General features: G+C 39.9%; 2 protein-coding genes across 2 annotated transcripts in view; one reads left to right on the forward strand and one right to left on the reverse strand.

Moving 5' to 3' along the window:
- Window positions 1–1,932: 1,932 nt before the first annotated feature.
- ache (acetylcholinesterase) lies at window positions 1,933–11,519 on the reverse strand. The gene is made up of 9 exons (XM_033983687.2): window positions 11,289–11,519; window positions 5,916–6,415; window positions 5,372–5,595; window positions 5,034–5,294; window positions 4,119–4,341; window positions 3,809–4,045; window positions 2,890–3,082; window positions 2,519–2,697; window positions 1,933–2,362 (listed from the first exon to the last, which is right to left on the reverse strand). Exons 2-9 carry the CDS (start codon window positions 6,352–6,354, stop codon window positions 2,241–2,243), a joined length of 1,878 nt encoding a protein of 625 aa, XP_033839578.1. The 5' UTR covers window positions 6,355–6,415; window positions 11,289–11,519; the 3' UTR covers window positions 1,933–2,240.
- Window positions 11,520–17,059: 5,540 nt separating this feature from the next.
- The window catches only part of LOC117386003 (solute carrier family 12 member 6-like), a 60,521-nt gene continuing 54,922 nt past the window's right edge, over window positions 17,060–22,658 (forward strand). Inside the window, exons 1-2 of the mRNA XM_033983310.2 lie at window positions 17,060–17,223; window positions 19,547–20,099. Coding sequence (XP_033839201.1) covers window positions 19,886–20,099 — 214 coding nt within the window. The 5' untranslated portion in view covers window positions 17,060–17,223; window positions 19,547–19,885. The remainder of the gene's footprint in view (window positions 17,224–19,546; window positions 20,100–22,658) is intronic.

The raw sequence follows: 22,658 nt of genomic DNA on the forward strand, positions 1-22,658 counted from the left end.
AGTCCGGGTTTGGCAGGACACAAGGGCATGCACAGGGGTTTGTTTCGGAGAAGGCCAAGGGAAGGGGTAGGGGCTTAAGCGTGGTCTCCCATTTGATGGGAAGAGCTGTCACTCACTCTGCCAATCATACATGCATTCATCATTATTGGTATGTTCATTGTCAGGTACAATCGTTTTTGTTTTTTAAGCTTGACTATACTATTCCAGTCCATAAATAGCTTTACATGCCAACACAGTGCACTTCATTGGGACAATCATCCACCAACCACAGCGCAACAGCACAACAATTTTCTCCCAATGTTTACATGAAAATGGCAACAAACTGGACTGATAGTGTGGTGGCTATAAGAGAACACACATACATTTATTAAAGGGAGGAGACACAGGTACCATGTAACACAGAGACACACACAAGCAGAGCCAGGCCACACGCATAATATCACTTATATACTTGATGAAGACTTAGGCCACATTTGATTGTTCTAAATCTCAAATCAATTTGGTTTCATAGACATATTTCAGTGATAATTACAGAATGTATTTAAGAGGCTAAAGAGATTACTAAAACACAAATATACAGTTCATTTGTCAGCCTTATACAGTATTTGGTTGAATAATCAGAGTCCCCATGCCTTTAGTTCACATTCTCATAAATGCCAGAAAATGTTCCCACTATTTACTCTATCTGCATTTTCCTTATTAAGGTGAGCACACCCACAGAACACACAAACAGTAACCTAGTTTTCACTTGATAATAGCTAACAGTATAGTTTAAAGTTTGTAGTTGAGTTATGCAACAGTGCATTTCTTTGGCTGTCATCTTTAATCGAATCATGCACCCTCCAGCTCTCCTCCCTCTCATTGCCCCTCGTCTAGCTTTTCCGCATCCAACCCTCCACCCATCTATCCATCCAGTGTTCCTGTTAGCTGGCAGGCCAGAGGCTGAGCCAGCGCTCTGTCACATTATCCTGTGGCTCAGTGAATTACTCTGCCTCCATTAGACTAACGAGAAAGCACAAGGAAGGAGCAGGGAGGGGGCAAGTGGGGGAGGGGAGCAAGAATAGAGGACAGGGAACAAGAGTGGGCACAAGATGACAAGGGAGGGAAAAGTTGGATATGATGAAGAGGGACCAGAGTGAGGAAAAGGAGGGTAGGAGTGAAGGATGAAACGCAGCACAGAGAAGGGGCGAGGAGGAGACAGAGAGGACAGCTGCAAGATTAAAGAAGACGAAGATGGAGAGGCGGGACACAGGGTCGACCAGAGACTGACAGACGCATGACATAAGGGCAGACGCAGGATACAAGGAGGGACCAACAACAACAAGAAAAGATACATCCACTGCAGCCCCCCAATATAGAGAACAAAATAAGGAGTAGACAGCCAGTTGGACTGAATGCTATCATGATATATAATATCAAATAAAAGTACAAGTTTCAGATTAACAACAATAAATGCTGCAAAGCAGCGATGGCTGGCTTTCTCCCTCTGTTGCCCAATGCTGATGCCCATAACCTGTCTTCCACTTTAGCTTATATGAGGCTCCTTACTAAGTATTTGAAGTGGCCGACAATGGGACATTGCATGTGGAAGATAAAGCATTCTTACTTCTGGAAGCACCACCAGAAGAACACGGTACATACAGGACAGGAGGTTTGTATCTGCTTGTGACATGCTGGATGTGTAGTGTCCGTAACAATAATCTACATTTCACATAGCTTCACTCATAATATGTTTGGCATGAATTATACAGACCATAGCAGCAGAGGCTGACACAAATGACACATATGTTTGAGTCCAAATAAATCCCTGATGTGGAGTTAGTAGAAACACTGACAGAAACAAGTGAAGCCAGCACTGGTGCACCGTCATGGACCTTTGAGATTTGATTCAAGCCACACCCACCCACACATACCCACACGCACACACGCACACACGCGCACACACACACACACACACACACACACACACACACACACGAGGTAATGACACAGCTTTGACATTTCTCTACATTGATGACAAGTTCCCACCATAACCCCTCATTTCTATAGAGTCACAAACAAAAACAAACTTAAATAAAAATAAATATATAAATAAATAGAAAATTCACAGTGCCTGTGACTCTGTTTACTGAACCCAAAAAGCTTTTGAATGAAGTTAGACTTCTCTGAGGGACTACGGAGGAAAATGGCCATAGCTTTTCTCTGTGCCCTCCTCTTCTGCACTCTTTCTCTTGGGACACTCAGAGGTCAGTGCAGCGCTCCTGTTTGCTGTAGTGGTCAAACTGGCTCTTCCAGTGCATCATGTAGGAGGACCAGCGGTGGAATTCCACCTTCCACTGACGCTCAGCTTCGTCAATGTTGTCTGCAACAAACAAAAGTACAAAATGGCTGCTTACAGAGTAACATAATTTGAACATGATTTTTAAATGACGCAAAACACCAATCCAATTGGTCATAATTATAAGAGACTAATATTTTTTTGTTACTTTATGCTGTAGACTAAAGATGGGGGCTTTACCGGTGATGTTGAGGAGCCGAGGTAGAAAGCGGTTCCAAAAGGCACACATTTGGTTCCTCAGCCCCCGGTGAATCTTCAGCTGCTCAGTGTTAAGTCCCACGTGTTTCTGTTCCGTCAGTGTGAACACAGGCCAGCGCTTCCTGCTCTCCATCAACCCATCATGGTTTATATTGGGATTTCTATGAACAAAACACATTACAAACAAAACACGCTCAGGGACTACAGATGGAAACTACCTTCGGCTATAATCTGGTGCAAAGCATCTTTAATGTTTTTGCACATTGCCCCTATCAAATAAACTAATACACTAATTAAACTAAAATGTATTATAATCTGCAATATATTGGTGCATAAAAGCAGGCTGCTCTCACCCAGTCCGTGCAAAGTTGGCCCAGTATCGCATCATGCGACGGCTGAGTTTCTCCTCCTCCAGGGTGTAGTTGAGTCTCCTCTCCAGAGGCAGCCCAAACACAAACTCGATCTCATAACCATGGATGACACCCATCCACTCAGGCCAGGCCAGGTTGGACGCTCTGTGATCGAACAGGTAGAGGTAGACCCCCCCTACACAGATATTGTACAACAACTTTTAATAAGTTGGGAATAATAATTTGTTGTCTTTATGTATACTATATACACAAACTACTTATTTCTTTGCGTACCAATTAGTTCTAATAATATTATTATTAGCTCAGTCACACAGGAGGAGCTCAGAGAAGAGCCGCTGCTCCTCCACGTCGTGAGGAGCCAGCTGAGGTGGCTCGGGCATCTGTTCCGGATGCCTCCTGGATGCCTCCCTGGAGAGGTGTTCCGGGCATGTTCCACCGGGAGCAGGCCCCGGGGAAGTCCCAGGACACGCTGGAGGGACTATGTATCTCGGCTGACCTGGGAACGCCTTGTTGTCCCACTGAAGGAGCTGGGGGGAAGCATCTGGGGTAAGAGAAGACTGGAATCCCCTGCTTCAACTGCTGCCCCCGTGACCCGGCCCCAGATAAGCAGAAGAAAATGGATGGATGGTTGGGATATTATTGACCATTCATCCGGCTAAGTGACTAGTTAGATATGTGATGTAGCAATCCCACTAACAAAATAATGCATGTTTTGAATTATTTTTTAGCAATAAAAACAAATGTAATTTAATTAAATGTGAGATAGATTGGTTTAATGCCATACAGTGGAACATTCCCGGCAAATCAAAAACAGCCCCATGGAGAAAACCAGCTGGTGGAACCTCCACCAGACTTCTGATTAAATGTTAAATGCATTTTCATCATTGGTGCAGTGTGTCACCTGCTCCGCTGTTCACCACGCCACTGTTGCCTCCTCCTGTGTTAGATTTGAGAGCATTGTGCTGGGCATAAGAGCGAGCGAAGTGGGCCAATGGACAGATGACGTTATGATCTCCAACAATATCATCCAATGCATCGCGGTTCTTTTCTCCACTGTTCTCGTCCATCCAGTCTGTGTACTGCAGCACCACAGCCTCCACCCCAATGTCGTTAGCATGAGGCACACTGAGTTTAACACCTGGCCACCAACAATAGACCGGATTTATGTGAAATATTTGTCATAAAAAAATACACATTTCAGTAGGATTTACCTTCGAGAAAGTCTTCTCTGGAAATAAGGCTCTCGCTATCCTTGCTGAATCCTGGAGCACCGTAGAGCAGGAAGTAGGAGCCCTCGTCTTGGTTGACTCCAAGCATAATTTGAGTGTCTTTGAAGTTTCCTGAGTTGAGCATGGCCTCTGGAGTGTCCGGTAGAAACTCACCATCCACAACAGGAACAAAAGAGAAGCGGAAAAGGGAAGACCATGGCAGGACCTGAGGAAATATATTCAGAAATCAAAATCAAGTATCAAACAAATACCATTTACCTGGTAGTGTCATGTTGTTAATACATGCACTGTATATTAGCAATTTCTTTAGCAATTAACAATCTCGCATATAATCTAAATGCTCTCGGAGTGAAGATTTAAAGTGGTTGTACCTGATTTTTTCACTGTACATAGTTTGGCAAAATTTGGCCCCAGTACAGATATATTGTTAAAGCATCTCGTGAGATCAAAATGAGACTGCTATGTATGGTTTGCATCAAATTAATTGTAACGCGTTTTTATCATCCAAGAATCAGGAAATATGCTGTTAGCATGATAGTTGTTGTCATTACCGTAATGGAAAAACTCACTTCAGGCCTCTGAAACTTATGAAAAGTGTCTATAAAATCATGGCAAATTAGCATGCTTAGAATACATAAGTTAAGTGAGGAATAACTTTGGACCAAGGCAAAGCATTTAAAGTATACAACCTGTTTTTCACTTTTTTAAGAAGTTAAGTAAAAAGCAGGAGCCCCAACAATAATACACATAAAAAGGGCTAAATAGAGCATGATATGGGACTTTGAACTATAAACTCAACAATAATACACATAAAAAGGGCTAAATAGAGCATCATATGGGACTTTGAACTATAAACTCACATCCAAACTGTATCTATAGGAGAAAAAAGTAGTCTACCTGCCACTCCTGGTCGATCAGTTCCTGTGCAGTTTTGCCGCGAAGACAGTCAACCATCTCTGTGTCATTGCCTCCATTGCAGCCCACCAGTTTGCCTAGCAGTGTGGCTCGTCTCCTAGCCTCTGCAGGGGTTACCGATGCCCAGGGAGAGTTAGGAACCCCACTCTGCAGGATGGCCCGGGTGAAGGTGGGCCGGCTTTCAGGAGACAAGAGGTGGAATCCAACTGACGCTCCACCAGCGCTCTCACCAAATATGGTCACCTGTTGGCAAGAAAAGAGTTGGTGAACAAAACATTCACTTGTATTACTCACTGTTCTCCAGATGCAATGCAACAAACCTGTTTAGGGTTTCCACCAAAAAAGTGTATGTTGTCCTGTACCCACTGGAGGGCCATTCTCTGATCCAGCAGGCCTACATTTCCAGGAGCCTCAGAAGAACCATGTAGAGCAAGGAACCCAAAGGCACCCACCCGGTAGTTCATGGACACCACAATCACTGTCTCGCTGTGGGCTAGGTAACGGCCATCATACACATCCAGTGAAGAGGACCCACTGTAGAAGCCTGAGAAGACACGTCACATAGTATAATTTACAATTCTGGAAGGAATAAATATATTAAGTGGATTGATACTATATAATTCATAAACACCATTTACAAGAGTGTGATGGCTCAGGTTCTGGACTTGGTAATGCTTTGTGGACAGACAGATTGATAAGTCATTGTAGTTAAAGGTGCACTATGGTTGTTGTTTTTATTGTTCAAAAGTACCTTGAAAAACATGCATTCTTATATGAATGGTCTTGACTTTTCAAAGACCTAGCCACTTGCTTTTCTCTTTTAAAAAGTTACACAGTGCACCTTTAAACAGAGTGGTCACTTACCTCCACCATAGATCCACACCATCACGGTCAGATTGTGAGGCCGCGGTGAGGAGGGCACCCACACATTCAGGTACAGACAGTCCTCACTCATCTCTCTGTTGGGATTCCACATCTCGCTGCCCTGAAAGCCGGGGAACGTCGTATCCACGTACTGGTAACATGCATTGGGGTAGGCCACCGCTTCATACACCTCTGTCCATGGGAGCTTGGGCTCGGAGGGACGGAACCGCCTCTTCCCCAGGGGTGGCTCAGCAAAAGGGATACCCAGGAAGGCCGTGACATAGCTCCGGTCCGGCACTGGCATCCGGACCCCGCGCACCTTCCCATTACGAGTCTGCACGACCAGATCGGGTTCACTCTGAGCAGAGACACTGGGCAGAAGTACAAAGACGAAGAGGAGGAGGAGGGGGGACAGGAGGAGCAGAGCAGACGTCTTCATGGTGATCAAATGTGGGCAGGACTCGCAAGAAGGGACCGAGTGAGGACTGCTTCCCTTGGACCTGCAAAGAGACAGAAAATAAAGAGGATCCATATGGAGACAGAGCACACTCACCTAGACAGATTCATTACATGGAAAATGAGACAGGACTAAGGTGTCATCACTCGCAGACTGACATATTAAATATCGATATCAGTGTCTGCTGGGTGTCTGCTGTGCTGACATTTAGAAAGGACAGCACTTGGGCTTAACACTCAATGGGAGACAATTTTTTTACTCAGAAATACAGTAAAAGCTACATTTTTTATTTTTTATTTGTTAGTCTTTCGAAGAGGTGTATTTGCTGAGGAGGCAATCAATAATAACAGTAATGCACCATTTTAACACTTTCATTCGGACATAGCGGGTGAATAACATTGGGGAAAAATATTAAAATAAATATCTAAATACTTTTATTTTCTAAGTATTACAAATGTTATATGATTTGCTGACTATGGACAGAAAAGATCGAATAGAATTTTCAGCTTCAGTTAAAATGTAAATTTAAACTGTCCAGTCTCTCCCATAATCCCAGATAAACATAGTCCATCATTTCTCCTTTCTGCAGTTGTGCATTTAAATCCTTATAATTTTAATAATAAACAAATAAGAAAAACATTTGGTACAGCCTACAACCCTACATTTCAGAACATCATGCAGAAGTTTAAACTACAGTGTTAAAAGGTTTTGAAACCACTCCAGAACGTTGTCTGCAGTGGCCATTATATTAAATTAACTGCACGGTTTGACATTTGGTTGTTGTGACTGTGAAAGTTGTCATTTTCATTTGTTATTAATCTTGCAGTGCTATATCTTATGAAATGTATTACCCCAAAAGGATCATGCTAGTAGTGGAGAATTAAAAGTTGAACAAATTGAACTAGTGCACCTAAGATATCTCACAACACATATTACAATCCATTATAATTGCAAATAAATGCCCTCAAATCTCCAACTTGTGTGTATTATTGAATTGTGTTGTCATGTTAATGCTCAGATCCTATGTCAGATGTGAACTTGAGGCACAGTAGTGAGTGGATAAATGTGGGTGGCCAGGCAGAGCACTATTAAATATTAAAGACAGACCAAGACCAGGCAGACTCCTGTAGCTGCACAACACAGATAATCATGTCAGGGCTACACTCCTTTCACTGTAACACGCCTTCACTATTAGAGTGGTTGAAACTCAAGAGCCCTGGAGGACAATGCTGTTTCTTCACATGTTTGAGCCAAAAAAAAAAAGGTGTAGTTTTATGAACTACTAAGTAACAAACAAAAATATGCTTTCAATGTAAAAACATAAAATGCAATGGACATATGATGAATATATCATCATTAAGAAATGCTATTGTGTTAGCTTAACTTGGAACACAACATTATCACTTTATATCTGATGAAATGGTTATTTAATTTGTATTTAATGTATAAAAAACAAAAGTATCTGTACAAGCTTTAATAAAGTATGACATTCTTGATGAACAATTAGTTATTAAACGTACACTTCTATGAGGTATTCACTATATTATTAAACAATACATTAACATGTTTAATTAGTTTCAGTTTTGTTTTTGATGTTCTGATTCCCCCCTCCCTTTGCTCTCCATCACTCTGTCGAACAGATCATACAGCTAACCGTAAGTTCAAAAATTGTTAGATAGATAGATATAATAAGTTCTTATTATAGATCCATAAAGGGATCACTAGATTAATGAAACATGCACGGATGACAAGTATTGTAATCGTGTAGTTCCTTTAATTGACTGGGCAATCCACAAACTGTCTTTTTCTACAATGGTAGCACTTGTTGGAGAACCTATTTGTTGGAGAGTGTGAGGACAAGGGAAAGGTGACATCGCCAAAATAGATCTCAAACTGAGGGGGTCCATGTTCAGAAATAGTATCTATACAAACACTCACACAGCTGAGGCATATCCCTTACCCTGCGCAAACTAATCCTGTCACTATGACAACCATACATTACAAAACATAAACAGGGCCTCCTTTACAACCACCTGACAGGAGCGGGATGACTATATCCAGCTACAACTTTTACTTCTACTTCCCTTGAGATGTAGCATGAGTTTAACAATTGTATTTATTTCAGATTTGTGTTGTTGAAAAGATTATCACACTTTAGATCAAAAAAGAAAATATCATACTCTGCAATGGCTGATAGAGCCCATACTTGATTTTCCATTTGCATATTGTATTGCCATGTTCCAAGGTAATGGCACACTGACGGATAAAGTGCTTTGAATAAAGCTTTGCATTTTGCACACCTACAACCCAATTGTTATTCTGGACTTGTCTCCAGTGTGCTTTACGGATAGCACTGAAACAATGTTGTACCCTGAATCCAAATTATTCATTATTATATTGACCAACAATCAACAGTAATTATGATGGGCATCTGCCATCTATTTTACTGTAATCGTCTCCACTCAACTGTACCTACCTGTGCATTTGAGTCTCATGGAAAAACTGTGGGCGAGTGAGTAGATAAGCAGCAGGTGCATCCCAGAAAATCCCCCCATCAAAACTGCATCAGTGCAGTGTATAAGGGGTACGCGGAGAACACATGTCAGAGGGGAAGGAGAGCATGGAAAAGGAGGCGTGTGAGGAAGTCCATCCACTGACACTCAGGGGGTGGGGAGAAAGTGTGTCACTTCTCAAATTAGACTGAAGAATTTGTGTATGAAGTTCACAGCAGGATTGGTTTCTGTGGGGGAGGGGCTCTGCTCTCCAGGACAGACCTGCTGATCACTTCACATTACTGTACACAGTCATACAGGCCCAACATCTTTATCCTCATTTTTACAAATATGGGTTTTTATGATCAAATATACCATAGTAAGGTAATATGGTGGCATGCTGTAGTAAATAGGGGCTGCTCACATATACTAGTGCTATACATATGTGCAGCACCTGAGGTTGTATTGATCCGCTGCATAAACGAAATGGGATGAGATGAGTACAAGCAAATATACTGTCATGTTTGCTTGGACTACAATGTATTATGCATATAGGCTTATGTATGTCAATGTTTAAATTCAAAGGGCAATTATAATCTAGTGTTTAAACACTGTCACTTGGAGCATCAACAATATAGGCACTGCTGCACAGTAAAATGACAGTATGCTTGACGCATAGGTTAATGGGAGATGTAATTTTTAAAAAAAGATTTACAGTAGTGAGGGCAAAGACATATGTCTGTGCTGCGTTCTGTAGTGGCTCCATTAGGTCTGTGTGTGGACTTTAATGTCCTCCTCAGAATCAGCAACGCTGGCACAGACTCCTCTGTCATGATGTCTTGTAAATTATTGTGCATTAAGAGCAAGCTACTATTGTGTGTACCAAAAGGAACCTGTGCTACACATTTGATTACCTGACAAATGGTGAAATAACTCAAAGCTATTGAATCATTTAGATATTCACTAGGACAGATTGTAATAACAAACTGACTGTTACATATAAACGAATACAGGGCTTAGATATCTCATCTACAGACTGACAATCCAACTTATATCTCAAATAGAGACTCCAAACATGCCATCAAACAGCCAGTGCACAGAAGAGCAAACAAATGGTCCCCAAGAAGTAAAAAATAATTGCAAAACTGTAGAATTAAAATAACAAATTATAATTTGCTTTATAATGATGTATGATGACTTAATTCAGATCAAAACCTCGAGGAAACAATGACATTAGATAGTGCAGCTACACTTGGCTCTATCACCCAATCTGCAGTTAGGAGAAGTTTTCACATTTGTGTCTTTTTAAAATTGAAAGTAAATTTGGCACAACCACCCTCTAAATATCACTTATAACCAATAATTAATATTGCTATGCTGCATTAGGTCTTGGCACAATTTCTGCTGAAAAAGTGAAAAGGTCCACTACTACCTGCCAAAATTGCATTTAGTTTATAGCTAGCTGAAGCAATAAATCCATTGCTTGCCATAGAGGGTGGAGCAGATTCAGTGCGCTCACTCTTTCAAACAGACACTCAAATCGAAACAGCCACTTTGTCCACATGCATTTACAGTTGGCAGCCTACACACTGCATCTAGGACACAGTAGCACTGAATGCAAAGAGTACAATGCAATCGGGAAGGTTGTCACGCAGATCAACAAAAAGTGTAATTCTAAAAGATGGATCCAAAATTCACTTGCAATCAGCATAATTTAATACAATATGAATATATAGGACCAAGTAACAGAAGGAGGTGACTGAAAGTGAGATATTGTAATTAATTGTGTGTAAGAACAGAGCATCTGTAGCATCCTATTTTAATAAATAATCAATGAAATAAGCTATTTGAAACCAAGTAATGTGCATATCTTTTGCTTGCTACAATGGAAAGAAACAAAAAAGTAAAAATGATAGGATTTCTTTAAGAACATCATGGGTGGATAGAAGCAATCTCTTATGACACTTTATATATACCTATATTAGCCTGTACAAACCGTTGAAAAAAACAAAAACAAATAATTAAGATGAAACTTAAACAAGGCGAGGCTATACTATTTACGGGATGTCATATAGCTTATAATTCTTTATACACGTGCCAGTCCATGAGATGACTATTGCAGAGGCTGTCTGTTATTACAATTATATGATCGCTCTTAAAATATTCAAGCGTGACATGCAGCGAAATGAACATAAGTCCCACTAATAGATTAATTGGGTAACCGGGGAAAAAAGCGCAGTAACCATGGCTACCGCTGATGTCGCACAGATTTAAGGACAAGCAGTCTATCAGAGTCATGACAGTGAGATGAGACACGCAGCAGACAGAGGCGGGAGACGCAAGGCGCACACACGCAATGTCAAATGTGCTGTTTGAACAGCTACGAAGTCATGTGAAATATATAAAAATGAATGCATGGCATACCTGGCTGCTGCTCACGAAGCCTTCCAGAGCCTACTTGCTCGCACTTGCTCGTATTTTCTGGCCTGGCTCTTGACCACGCAAACCACGAGTCGCGGGCCGTGAACAACAGCACGTTTCCGATGGAGATGTGTCTCCAGTCAGCTGTTCCAGATGAAATGTCGGTGATGCCTCCTCCCAGCAGCGCACCGACTAAATATTCACAAAGCCGGAGCCCAAAGGAGTGACAGGAGGAGGAGACTGCTTCTAATAAATACTGCTAGTAAACATTGCGGAGAATTCTCTCGCGAGAACTCCATTACAGAGCTGTCAACACTGTACGTGAGGACGTCCAATGGAAGGGATAGCCTGTGTGAACACGGAAAATATTAATGCAGAAATAATGTCATGTGCAACTAATTAAGTGAGGGAAAAGAAAGAGGAAATTCAGGTAAATAAAGGAAAACCTCACAGTGGTTTCTAATCTTTAAATAATTGACATTGGCTTTGCCATCTCCTGTTTGTGAGATATACAGCATCTGGATTAGGCTAGAATGAAAATTATATCAACTTAACTCCCCCCCCCCCCCACACACACACACAAGTAAGCTGGGAAAGTGTCTTGCTCAGAGACACAACAGCACTGGTCAGAGCTAGGATCCAACTACCAACTTTCTGATTGTTCTACCATTTGTCTGAAACAGTGTCCCCTAGTCCACAGGTAGGCTATATCTCTGTTTCAATAGCTATACTAAACAAAACTGTCACACAAACATAGTGGAATCTATTCCTATGTCAGCATCACCAGCAACAAAAATAACTGAAATGAGTCTGGTTGTCCTTGAACCGCACATGCATATAACCATGTCTCTGCCACTCCAGTCTGGAAACTGACAACTGCTAAGCTTTTATTGCCACTGCAGACAACAGCTGCTCTGCTAATACAAGATATGCCCTGAGATGTTATATTTGTATATGTATGTGGAGGAGCTGGTTACTCATTCCAACTGCAAACATTTTTGCTGTTACAAGCCAATGGAGTCTGTTATGACGATCAATAAACAAATTTGGCTGCCCGTATACTACAACATGACTATATGAATGCAAGATCATACTGGGCTCAGTCTAAACTGTACAGTATATTGACACTGTGCAGTGTTAGCAAAAATTACAGGAAAAATATGATTTGCAGATGCCAGAAGAGAGGAGGGTCTGGTGGGCTTGGGAGCCATAGCAGCTGTTACATTAAATAAACATTAGTGTTTAACCAAGAAATACAGAAAAAGCTTCAGAATATGACACAAATTATCATTATTATAACTAGAAAATAAACATTGACATTTTGTCAATAACTTAATTTAGACTAAATCCAAGATCAAAATATTACAACGATTATTTACTAAGACGATTTCCTTACATTAATATCAAATATCATATTGGGATACATTAAGTTTCTTCATATGTATCTGCTACTCTTCCTGATGTTGTAATTTGGAGACAAATTATGCAGCTCTACAGTTAACTCATCTATTGCTTTTACAGAGACGTAGCGGGAGAACAAGGGGAAAGAGGAGAGCAGATTAACGGAGGTGGAGACTTGCAGTGGAGGGAGCTTTAATCAGTGTAAGTGCCTTGAATCTGACCTGTCCCACCTCTCCTCCATCCTTTGGGTCCATTAAAACACACACACACCCACACACACAGTTCCACATTTTTTCAGATTCTGTCTTACATCATTACAACCTACAATTTGTCCTCTAAAGAATGACTTAAACGTGATAAAATGAATGCTCAAAATCTGCTTTGAACCAATAGTTGAAATGTCAAGGGATATCTATGTGGGATTTCTGCTGGCAAGTGTAGCAAATGCAATTTGTTTAAACGTATTAACTTATTATGGATACATACAGTATACATTTTATATAAAGAAAAAGAATTGCAAAATATGCAACCAAACTGATTCTGTACAATCCAAAGAGCCCAGTTTGGTTGCTCTCCACTCCAGATTCTGTCTCAGCATAATGGCAAACAGCTCTTAGTAAATAGCAGCACCACTGACGGTATATTACAAAATCAATATGGTGTGGCCTAAAAGTGCAGACACTGTTCACTGTGATCTGCACTGCTGCTTGCCATAAACCCCATCTGCTAAATGGCCTATCTGCTCGTTTGTAGGGTAAGTGTAGAGTGAAAAATTCACAGAATTTTGGTTCAGGATTTTGGTCTATCAGTACATGCCTCTCTTTTGTTTTGCTATCTGTGCTATTGAAACATGAATATATCTACATTTCACATTCATTTTGTCTCTGTTGCTGAGACAATCCTTCACTAAATTACAGTCTAGCTAGTTTAACATTTACAACCAAGAAGGCAAATCTTACCACAAATCTTTTTAAGTACAAAAGTAAAAACAGAAAGTATTCTTACTACATCCTCGAAGTTTCTACTTTTGTAGCCACAGCTGTTCCAGAGCAAACTGATGAAAGGAGCAAGGGAGTTAACGAGGGGGACAAAGGGGTCTGTTGTCCCAGAATTGAACCTTCATGAGATTAATGTATATTAGAAAGGGGCCCATGTGAGGCTTCTTGCCCCGGCCCCCGAAATTTCTGCTGACAGGACTGGGGAAGATGGCTGCCAATCTAGTGTGCACCTATGGTCACAGTTACAGGTCACAATAAAAAAAACTACTTATAGATTTGTAGTGCCACTTAAAAATAGTATATGCATGATGGTAACATTAATGAATTCATATATTTTTTACTGGTTTATTGGAACAATGTATTTAAATTTTTCTGTAAATGTGCCAGTATGAACTATACAGCAAAACCCATAACACATCAAAAAAGCTTCTTGGTGACCCACTCAGTAGAGAAAGGCATATACATGTATTAGTATGTGCCCCTCCTTCAATTTAAATGCACAAAATGAATAAAATATGAAATCTACTCAGACACACTGCACACTGTAGGGTATAATATGGCAAATCGGGGGGGTGCCAGTATGGGTTTATAAAGTGGGCTATCTCATTTCTAATAGTGTCGCGCATGGCTGGGTGCTGCTGATCCAGACCTATTATCTAATTGCTTCTGCAGCAACACGAAGCGGCCACAACACATCAATCTCTCCTCCCAATTTGCTGCTCTGATTCTTTTTTCACGTCCATCAGTCTTCTCTTACCAAGACACACTGGCAGACAGAGAAATATTGCCCATTACATAACCTAAAGAACTACTCTACACTAGAACCTATTTGAGAAGAATCCAACTAATACAGTGCCAGGATATTTTTTTAAGTGAAGACACAAAACAAGACAAAAGACAAAACATTATTTGCTCTAAAAATATTCCTTTCATTCATTCAAGCCTTTCAATCATGAAGACAATTTTAGTAGCCTTTCAAATAACTGGAGCGCTCCCAGACTTTAACGTCATCGTCATTGTGATTCTTCAGTCAGCTGCGTGACTGCTTTTCAGGCTAAGAACAGGATGATCTGTGGAATATTATTTAAATCCTATTCCAAATAAAGGGATTACTAACAAACTATATGTAACATTTATTGCCATATTACACATTTCCCTGTCTTTGCAGCTTGCTCCTTTTAGTATTTTTTGTTTTACTGTTGGCCTGTAAGATACCACAAACATGGTGTTCCCAGATATGAGGCAAACATATTCAAATCAAATACAGCTTTTACTGATAACAATTGCAATGCTGATTTATTCTTAATTACAAAAACATTGAACATGATGGCTAAAATAGTTTATGTTATCATTTGGTGTTTTTGTTCTCAACTATCCAATCAGAAAGCTGAATGAGCCTTACGCGAGGCTCTCATTTGGGGTGCCAGTTTTAATGCTGAAATTCAGCTGGTTAATACCTAAAAGGACTCTCTCTAATTTGAATCCTGAGTCCCTGTACCTGCAGCCAATCATTAATCAGTGCCCCTCTGCTGCTGCAGTATGCTGTTAAAGGCTTACTGAGAATGAGAAAAACTTGTATCAGACTCAGAATGCCTTTATTATCAATGCACAAACTGCACAACAAAAAATAAAAGCTGTTCTACAGTGGTTCAATTAATCACACACAGCACATAATAAATTAGTAGGACATATAATATATTACTAAGACAGATACATAAATTAGAAGATACAATAAAATATATTACAACTACATTAAGTGTCTGTTATACAGAGTTCAATGATTTGATTGTATATGAATAAAAGCTGTTTGTCAGTCTTGAGGTGTGGCTCTTTATTGTCCGATAGCGCCTCCCAGAGGACAGCTCTACAATTAGCGAATTAGCTGGATGAGTTTATTCGCTGTTTGTAATATATATTGTAGAGAGTAGATGTCCTATATGCACTACAGGGTAAGGCACTGGCAACCTAGGCTTAGCTGTTATTGTAATAACTTTTTTTTTTAATCTAACGGCACTTTCTACATACAGTTCCTTTAATTCCTGTGATTTTAATTTGGGGAATTATTTTAATCATTAGCTGCCTTGTTTTTATTGGTTACACACACACTCTCATGCGAACTTTGACTTCTGTTATTCAGCTTAATTTAAACAATCATTCGAATTGACTTTCCATCTGACATAGGCCTCAAAAACGCAGACAGAAGTGCCACACGTTCACTGTCATAACATAGACTGGCCACTAGAGGGAGACAGCAGCTCATGCAATTCTATGCATAGAACTTTAATCACTTTACTTTTTGGTAAGACTGTCAGGACTTAGTTAAAAAAAAATGTAATATTTTGTTTTAAAATCTTCATAACTCTAAAATCCATGTATACAGTCAAGTCCTGCGATATAATGGGTGAAACTCAACCAAACCAGACAGTAGGCTAATATTGAATGTAAGGATGGAGTCTGTGAAACTGTAGAGCTGCGCTGACCAATACAGGGCGAGCGAGGTGGGTGTGCGTGAGAGGGATCCGGACGGCGCATGAATGAACATCCCAATGCAAAGTCTTTAATTTAGTTTTAAAATACCTTATAGGCTAACAATATATAGGCCTAACATTAGTTCATAAAAAATATACTACATTATTTATTCAGCACAACAAAAATATATTAATACAAAAACAGCATAGAGCATTATGGTGCCCAGATATTTGAGTGTGGGAGTGGTGGAGTATCCTTTAGGGCAAAAAAGACCATTTGTTAATGAACTGAAATCCAAATGGTTGTTTCTGCACAACAGCGAAAGAGTGTCTGTCATTTTTGTCTGTGGCAGTCTGTCAGAGCTGGTGGTGTCCATGCTACTGTATTGTGTATGTATGTTTTTCCTGGGATGGTGCTCCTTTTATCAATTAAAATAATACATGAAAGTAACTCTTGAGTTTGAGTTGGAAATGTGAAACTGCAACCTTCTGGATTACAGGAAATGGGAGATGTTATTGCTTTACCTAGAATATCCCACAGTATGGCAAATGTAGGCTAATTATCCCCATGAAAACAGGGGAACTCACCGGGCCAGGAAAGAGCAGTGAAGAGGCGATCCTGCTCACAACAGGAAAGCCTCTTCTTCAAAGTACTTTTAAGCAGTACAAACATATGTAACTGAATAAATGCACAAATAAATATGCTTAATACCATACTGTAACATTCCAGACAAAGCAATTCCATGGAAATATGAAAATGGCAGACTCTTCACCAGTAAAGTTACAGAGTGCACCTTTAAGGGACATATTTTCAGGTAGGTAGTTATATTTTCTTGGCAGTTTTGGCCTCTTGTTTACGGACTACATTACCCTGCTGGTTGTTTGCCTGTGCACATGCGCAGTAGACCGATGCGACGGGACCTGTCTGACGCTCGCTCGCATGCTTTTTGTTGGGTCGCTTTATTTGGACAAAAAGTGCCGTGAAAACATAGGCTCGGGTGCCCATTCTTGTTAGTTACACCTGAAGACGGGCATTTAATGGTCGTATTATTTAATGGGAACATAAACCAGGTGGGTATGTTTTTTGGCTCGGTGTGTGATGCTCTCTGCGGCTGTCAGTGGAGAACGCAGCGGAGTTGACAGTTTCTATCCTTGTCTTGGCTAATGCTAACTATGGCTAGCCTTAACGCAGCCACCCGTGCGTACACACTGCCTTTATGCTGTTGGGACTGGAGTGGTCTTGCTTTGCTTTGTTTCGCTTTAGATCGCAGATCCCCAAATACAACTTTATCTTTACAAGCTAATCAGTCTATGGTCTTGCGCTATCCCCATTTGAATGCGCGCCTTTTGGGGAAATTGACCGGTTTCTCGTGAGTTAACTTCAAATAATCATACGTACCTTTATTTTGTTGGTTTATCGCAATAAATTTAAGTGTAAGGTTATGATCTTGCTACAACCACAACGCAGTGTTTTTTTTTCTTTGTTTTTTATTTTATTTTTATTTTTTATAATAAATAAGATTGGACAGGCATACACGGACCGGTTTAAGCCAGAATTGTATGTGGCTACTGGTTTACAAGAAACAGTGGCGTTTAATTGAGTATCGCTGTCATGTGGTGTCGCCATAATTTAAGTTTACAGTGTGGGAGTTTATCAAATGTTACTGTTAATTCAAATGGTGTAATCGCATCAGTTCTGTCCAGGGTAGCCAATAGCCATAATTGTTGCAGGTGCGTAAATGTGAGCGCAGTGGATGGAACTGACAGCTTTATAGATGGCGTTCATGTTTTGTTAGTTTTGTAAATAAGAAATAATAGTTTGAGGTCTCCAACAATCCAGTATTTGTTTTCACTTAAAATATGTTTCTACAATTTAAAGATCCACTATGCAACCTTTTTTGGTGGGCCTGATTGTCTCCAAGGAGCTGTTATTGCTTTGCCTGATATGTTCCAGAGGAATATGGCTTTAAACTTGTATATCTAGTATTTATTTAAATAATGTGTTTTATTTGATATTGTTTATTTCTCACAAACACCTTGAAAAACATGCATTCTTTCTGTGATTGGACTTTTGATAGATGTTTAATGCCATACTGAGGGACATTTGAGTCTCTAGTAGTTACAGAAATAATAACCATGGATTAGGGGGTGTTGCACAAAACATGAATAGACCATAAAATTTACCATAAAAGTGCAGCAATACCGCTTTATTCAATCTTCAAGTTTTGCATATCTCCGAAAGAACATTTGCAGTATAATTTTTATATATTGCCCACCTCTATCATGAAGCAGGTTAAAATATTTTGACTTGTTGGTTAAACAAAACATTTCTGCCCTATTCTGCACATGAACCACACCAATATAAGTTCATTTTTATAATACTCTATTGGGTGGGACGAGACACAATTTACACAAGATGAGACGAGAGGTGAGCTTGGGTTAACAAGAATGAGATAAACTGAGATTTTGGCGTAATTTGTTAAAAAGTGAAGTGCAGTCCAGTTAAGCCTCACAGTTTTAGATTTAGTTAATATTTTTGTAGCCATTGTAGTACTGCTTTTTAGAACTATAGCTTCTCAAGAGGGGTAACAATCCACTGCTTAACCCTTCTATGCCCAAGCCAAATTGAACAAAAATGAAGTGAAATCCACAGGTTAGCACATGCTATCACTTTGTTTGCTTACAGTAGAAGAGTTGTTTTAGCTCCGTTCGTAATTTAATAATTAAAGGAGAGCGGTTCGAACTGGTTTTGCCAGTCGCTGCCAGCTCTGTGTGGACTGCAGCAGAGTTTGTGTTTCATAACCTCCGTCTGCGATTCAGCTCAGAGCTGACAAGAGACTCAAGACACAGTTAAGGGGTGAACAATGTACTGACCAGTGTCCGCCACCCCCTTGTCTTCATGGATTCAAGGAATGTTCCACAATACAGCCTTAATATAATATACAATAATATAATATTACAGTTGTTGTTTGGATATATGCTACAATATAATATCAATTATATTGTTTATAATTAAAACGATTATTAAAATGACCTCAAACTAACTGGAAAGTGCGCAAATGAAATTGTTTTCAACTGAATAAATGGAAGTCAGATTATCTGGAGCTCGTCTCCATGGAACATGCAGCACTTGCTCTGGGTGACCTAGGAAAAGAGCACAAAAAGATGTTTGACTCTTCTTAAACAAAAAGCAACATGATGGAACATATTGTAATGCCTTAGCCAAACATTTGTACCCATACAGGATGTGCAAACACTCATACCAAATAAATACTTGTAAATTAGGTAACACTCTACCAGTTACATAGTGGAGCTTTAATTAAATATTTCTATTTTGGATAAATTCAAAAATCTACTTTTATGATGGTGACTCATTTTCTTTTTTATTTCCAAGAGATCGAGATCCTGATCCTGTGGATTTAAATTGGACCTAATCTGGACCTGTGGACCAGTACTTCTCCTAAAGCTGTTGGCCGTTTCCCCTCCCTGAGCCTTCAGAATGCATAGAACTACAGAGCCCCTATGACCCACAGCTGCCTGGGTGGACTCCATGGGGCATTTCAATAAAACACAAACTCTCGGCCTTCGTTTTCTCTTCTCCTTTTTGAGCTTCACTTTAGAAGGGGCCTAGCCTTAGAAACTAGCAACCTCCACCCTGGCTTCTACAGCAGATGACTGCCCCTCCCCCCCGGATACCCCGCCCCCCTCCGCCGCTGCTATTGCCACGGTAAACATGGGGTCTTCGGTGCGGTTCACGGTGACGCCGACCAAAGCCGAGGACCTGCCTGGAGTCTCTGACACTTCCCCTGACATCAGTTCCAGATCCAGTGGAGGAAAAGTTCGGTTCGGGTCCAGGGAAAGTGTGAATCGCAGTGAGCCACAGAGTGAGCTGTCAGCTGCAGGGGGCGCCACCACAGACACACCCGACCACAGCTACACAGAGCATGGTAAGGCACACGAGACGACACAATTAGATTAGCACAATTATTATTATATATTTTCACAATAGTTGTATAGAAATGCAAAATTATAATACCAAGGCAACATAAAATTTTACAAATCAAAAACAGTTTCAAATACGCAATGTGAAGAAGGAAGACGTTTCAGTGCTCATCCAAGCGACTTCTTCAGTTCTGATCAGATTGCTGTTGGACATTGCCATGTATCTGTCTGAGAGAAGCCACAAATAAACTGAAACTAACACACTTATTAGTTAACAGTTTTATTACCTCGGTCTCTGGGACTACACTAAGTGTGAACTGTGCCAGAGTCAAATTTTGCATAATCGTTGAGGCTCTCTCACACCTATTAGAATATTGGCTATCCCTATTGTTTGAGAAGAAATTATGTTTGAGATAAATGATGTCTAAGCCCCCCATTCCTGTTCAAAGATGGATTGGCTTTCCTAACAAAAATGGCCTCTTTAACTCTCCTCACAATCTATTTTTTCAATGGAGTCTTTGAAAAGGAGATGTACGGCAGACTGGGGTCCTGAGATGCTCTCACGACAGTGTTGACACATTCTCTTATGGAGTGACTGTTTTGTTTATCTTATACAACGCTCACTGCAGTCTTCACTACACTGAGTGGAGTAGACCACTTTGCTTTGTTTGTGGTTTGGGGTTTTGTCCTTTGGGTGAATCCGTTTTTGTCTTAAAGTGTTTGTAGGTTTGAAATAGACCAAGATTTCCTTCTTTCTAAAAAAGCCTCTGAAGATTTTCAGACACACCAACTGTGTATGAAATAATGTGTGCATTGTGTGGTAACTGCTGAACATTCCTCCAAAGACATACATGCAGTCCCCCCAGTGTGATGCCACTGCAAAGCATAGAGACTCACAATGGGACGCCCAGTGCAGGTTTTTTATGCCAAAGCCGTTACATGAAAAGGTCGCTGCTGTTGGCTCGTGTTAAGAGCAGTCTTCTCAGCACTATAGTCTGTGCCACAAGGGGAAGTGAAAGCTACACCATAGTTTCATTTCTGTCTAAAAGCACAACCCGGGCTTAATGACCCACACTGAGAGGTAGAGGAGCTGAGGAGGATCTAAAAATAACACCTGGGAAAAGGTTGTTTATAAAAGTATAGAGTCGTCAAAAAAATGTTTTCATATTTTTTTGTGTTGAATGGCAATGACTAAAAGTCTGTATTGTTAAAGGTCTTAAAAAGTTGAAAAGCAAGTAAGTTCATTAAATGTTTAAAACTCTGATCTGATCTCATAAATTTGTGAAAAGTACTCATTATGATAAATAAATAGGATGTTAGGAATGCATTGTTAGGAGATGTTATATTAGAGTCTATTTTTAGTTTATTTTTAAGTCTATTTTTTTAAATTATTTTAAGCTATTTATCTATTATCTTGTTTTATTGCATGTACCATTTTCTTTCTGTTCTTTAACTGTGCGGTGCAATACTGGAATTTCCCCACTGTGGGACTAATAAAGGCATATCTTATCTTATTAGGAAAGTAAGGAATAACTTTGACCACTGCAAAATGCACTAGTACAATGCCTTTAAGGAAAATTAATTCACAGCCCTAAGTCCAACAAGAAAACTCTACAGACAGAAGTGCTTTAGTCTCTATGGTACAATGACATAAGTGTATCAGAGCCTCATCCTAAGCCTGTACATTATAGTCATCATTTGATAATAAGCTGCCACAAATAGAAACACAGTGATAATCTGATTACTCTGTCCAAGTGTGAGGAACATACACCTGACCCTAACACAGTACTAAACAGAACTGTTTTGAGCCTGGATTTAAGCATTGTCAAAGTACAGGCCCGTCTCCCATCTTCAGGAAGACTGCAGGAAGACTGTTTTTAGCTGCATTGATTAGTTACTGTTCTCTATACTACAGACATACACACAGAAAAAAATAAAATAAATAATATTTCAGTAATGATAAGTTTTATCTGTTGAAAGTTGTTTATTTGATCAAATAACATTAAGAATTTACCTTTTTAAGTTATTACAGAATTAGTTAGAACCTTGTAAGTTTAAATAATCAAAAGTTATTAAATGAGTATTTGCTTCAAAAACTAGTCAGAGTGAGAGGTCTGTGCTTTAAATTCACAAATGGATGAAAAAAAGTCAAATTTATGAGTTCTGCTGTGCATATTAAGCTCTGGTCACTAGAGTGTGACCTGAGCACATCGACCTCCAACTGGCTTTAGCAGTCTGGTCAGAGATGAGTCAAAAACTAATTTTGCTCAAATCCATGGAAAAAAAAAATTCTTTCCTCCAAAATCCAAACCATATGTTTTTAGTGACAGAGGATTGCGCTGTGGAGCTCTCTGTAAACCTAATAGTTGACAAATTCAAACAATTGGATCTTGATTCAATTAAGATTTGATTCACTGCACAGCTCTATGGTCCAATGTCTAATGTGAAGTCTGAATGGAAAATGCTAATATGCTTTAAATAAGATATTTTTTGGTTGTTACAGCTGTTGCACATCTGTTCTCAGCTGTTCTGTTTCCACCTGATTGCACACTTCAGTTGAGGTT

The sequence above is a fragment of the Periophthalmus magnuspinnatus genome, chromosome 18, assembly GCF_009829125.3.
Source record: "Periophthalmus magnuspinnatus isolate fPerMag1 chromosome 18, fPerMag1.2.pri, whole genome shotgun sequence".
In the NCBI taxonomy this organism is placed as follows: Eukaryota; Metazoa; Chordata; class Actinopteri; order Gobiiformes; family Gobiidae; genus Periophthalmus; species Periophthalmus magnuspinnatus.

Bases quoted from the DNA above. Each gene is read 5' to 3' on its own strand.
- ache (XM_033983687.2), bottom strand. From the start codon at position 6,354: ATGAAGACGTCTGCTCTGCTCCTCCTGTCCCCCCTCCTCCTCCTCTTC. The intron at 4,342-5,033 runs GTAGACTACTTT...ATATTTCCTCAG, and splicing joins TGATCGACCAGGAGTGGCAG to GTCCTGCCATGGTCTTCCCT. The intron at 2,363-2,518 runs GTAAAGCCCCCA...TGTTTGTTGCAG, and splicing joins TCGGCTCCTCAACATCACCG to ACAACATTGACGAAGCTGAG.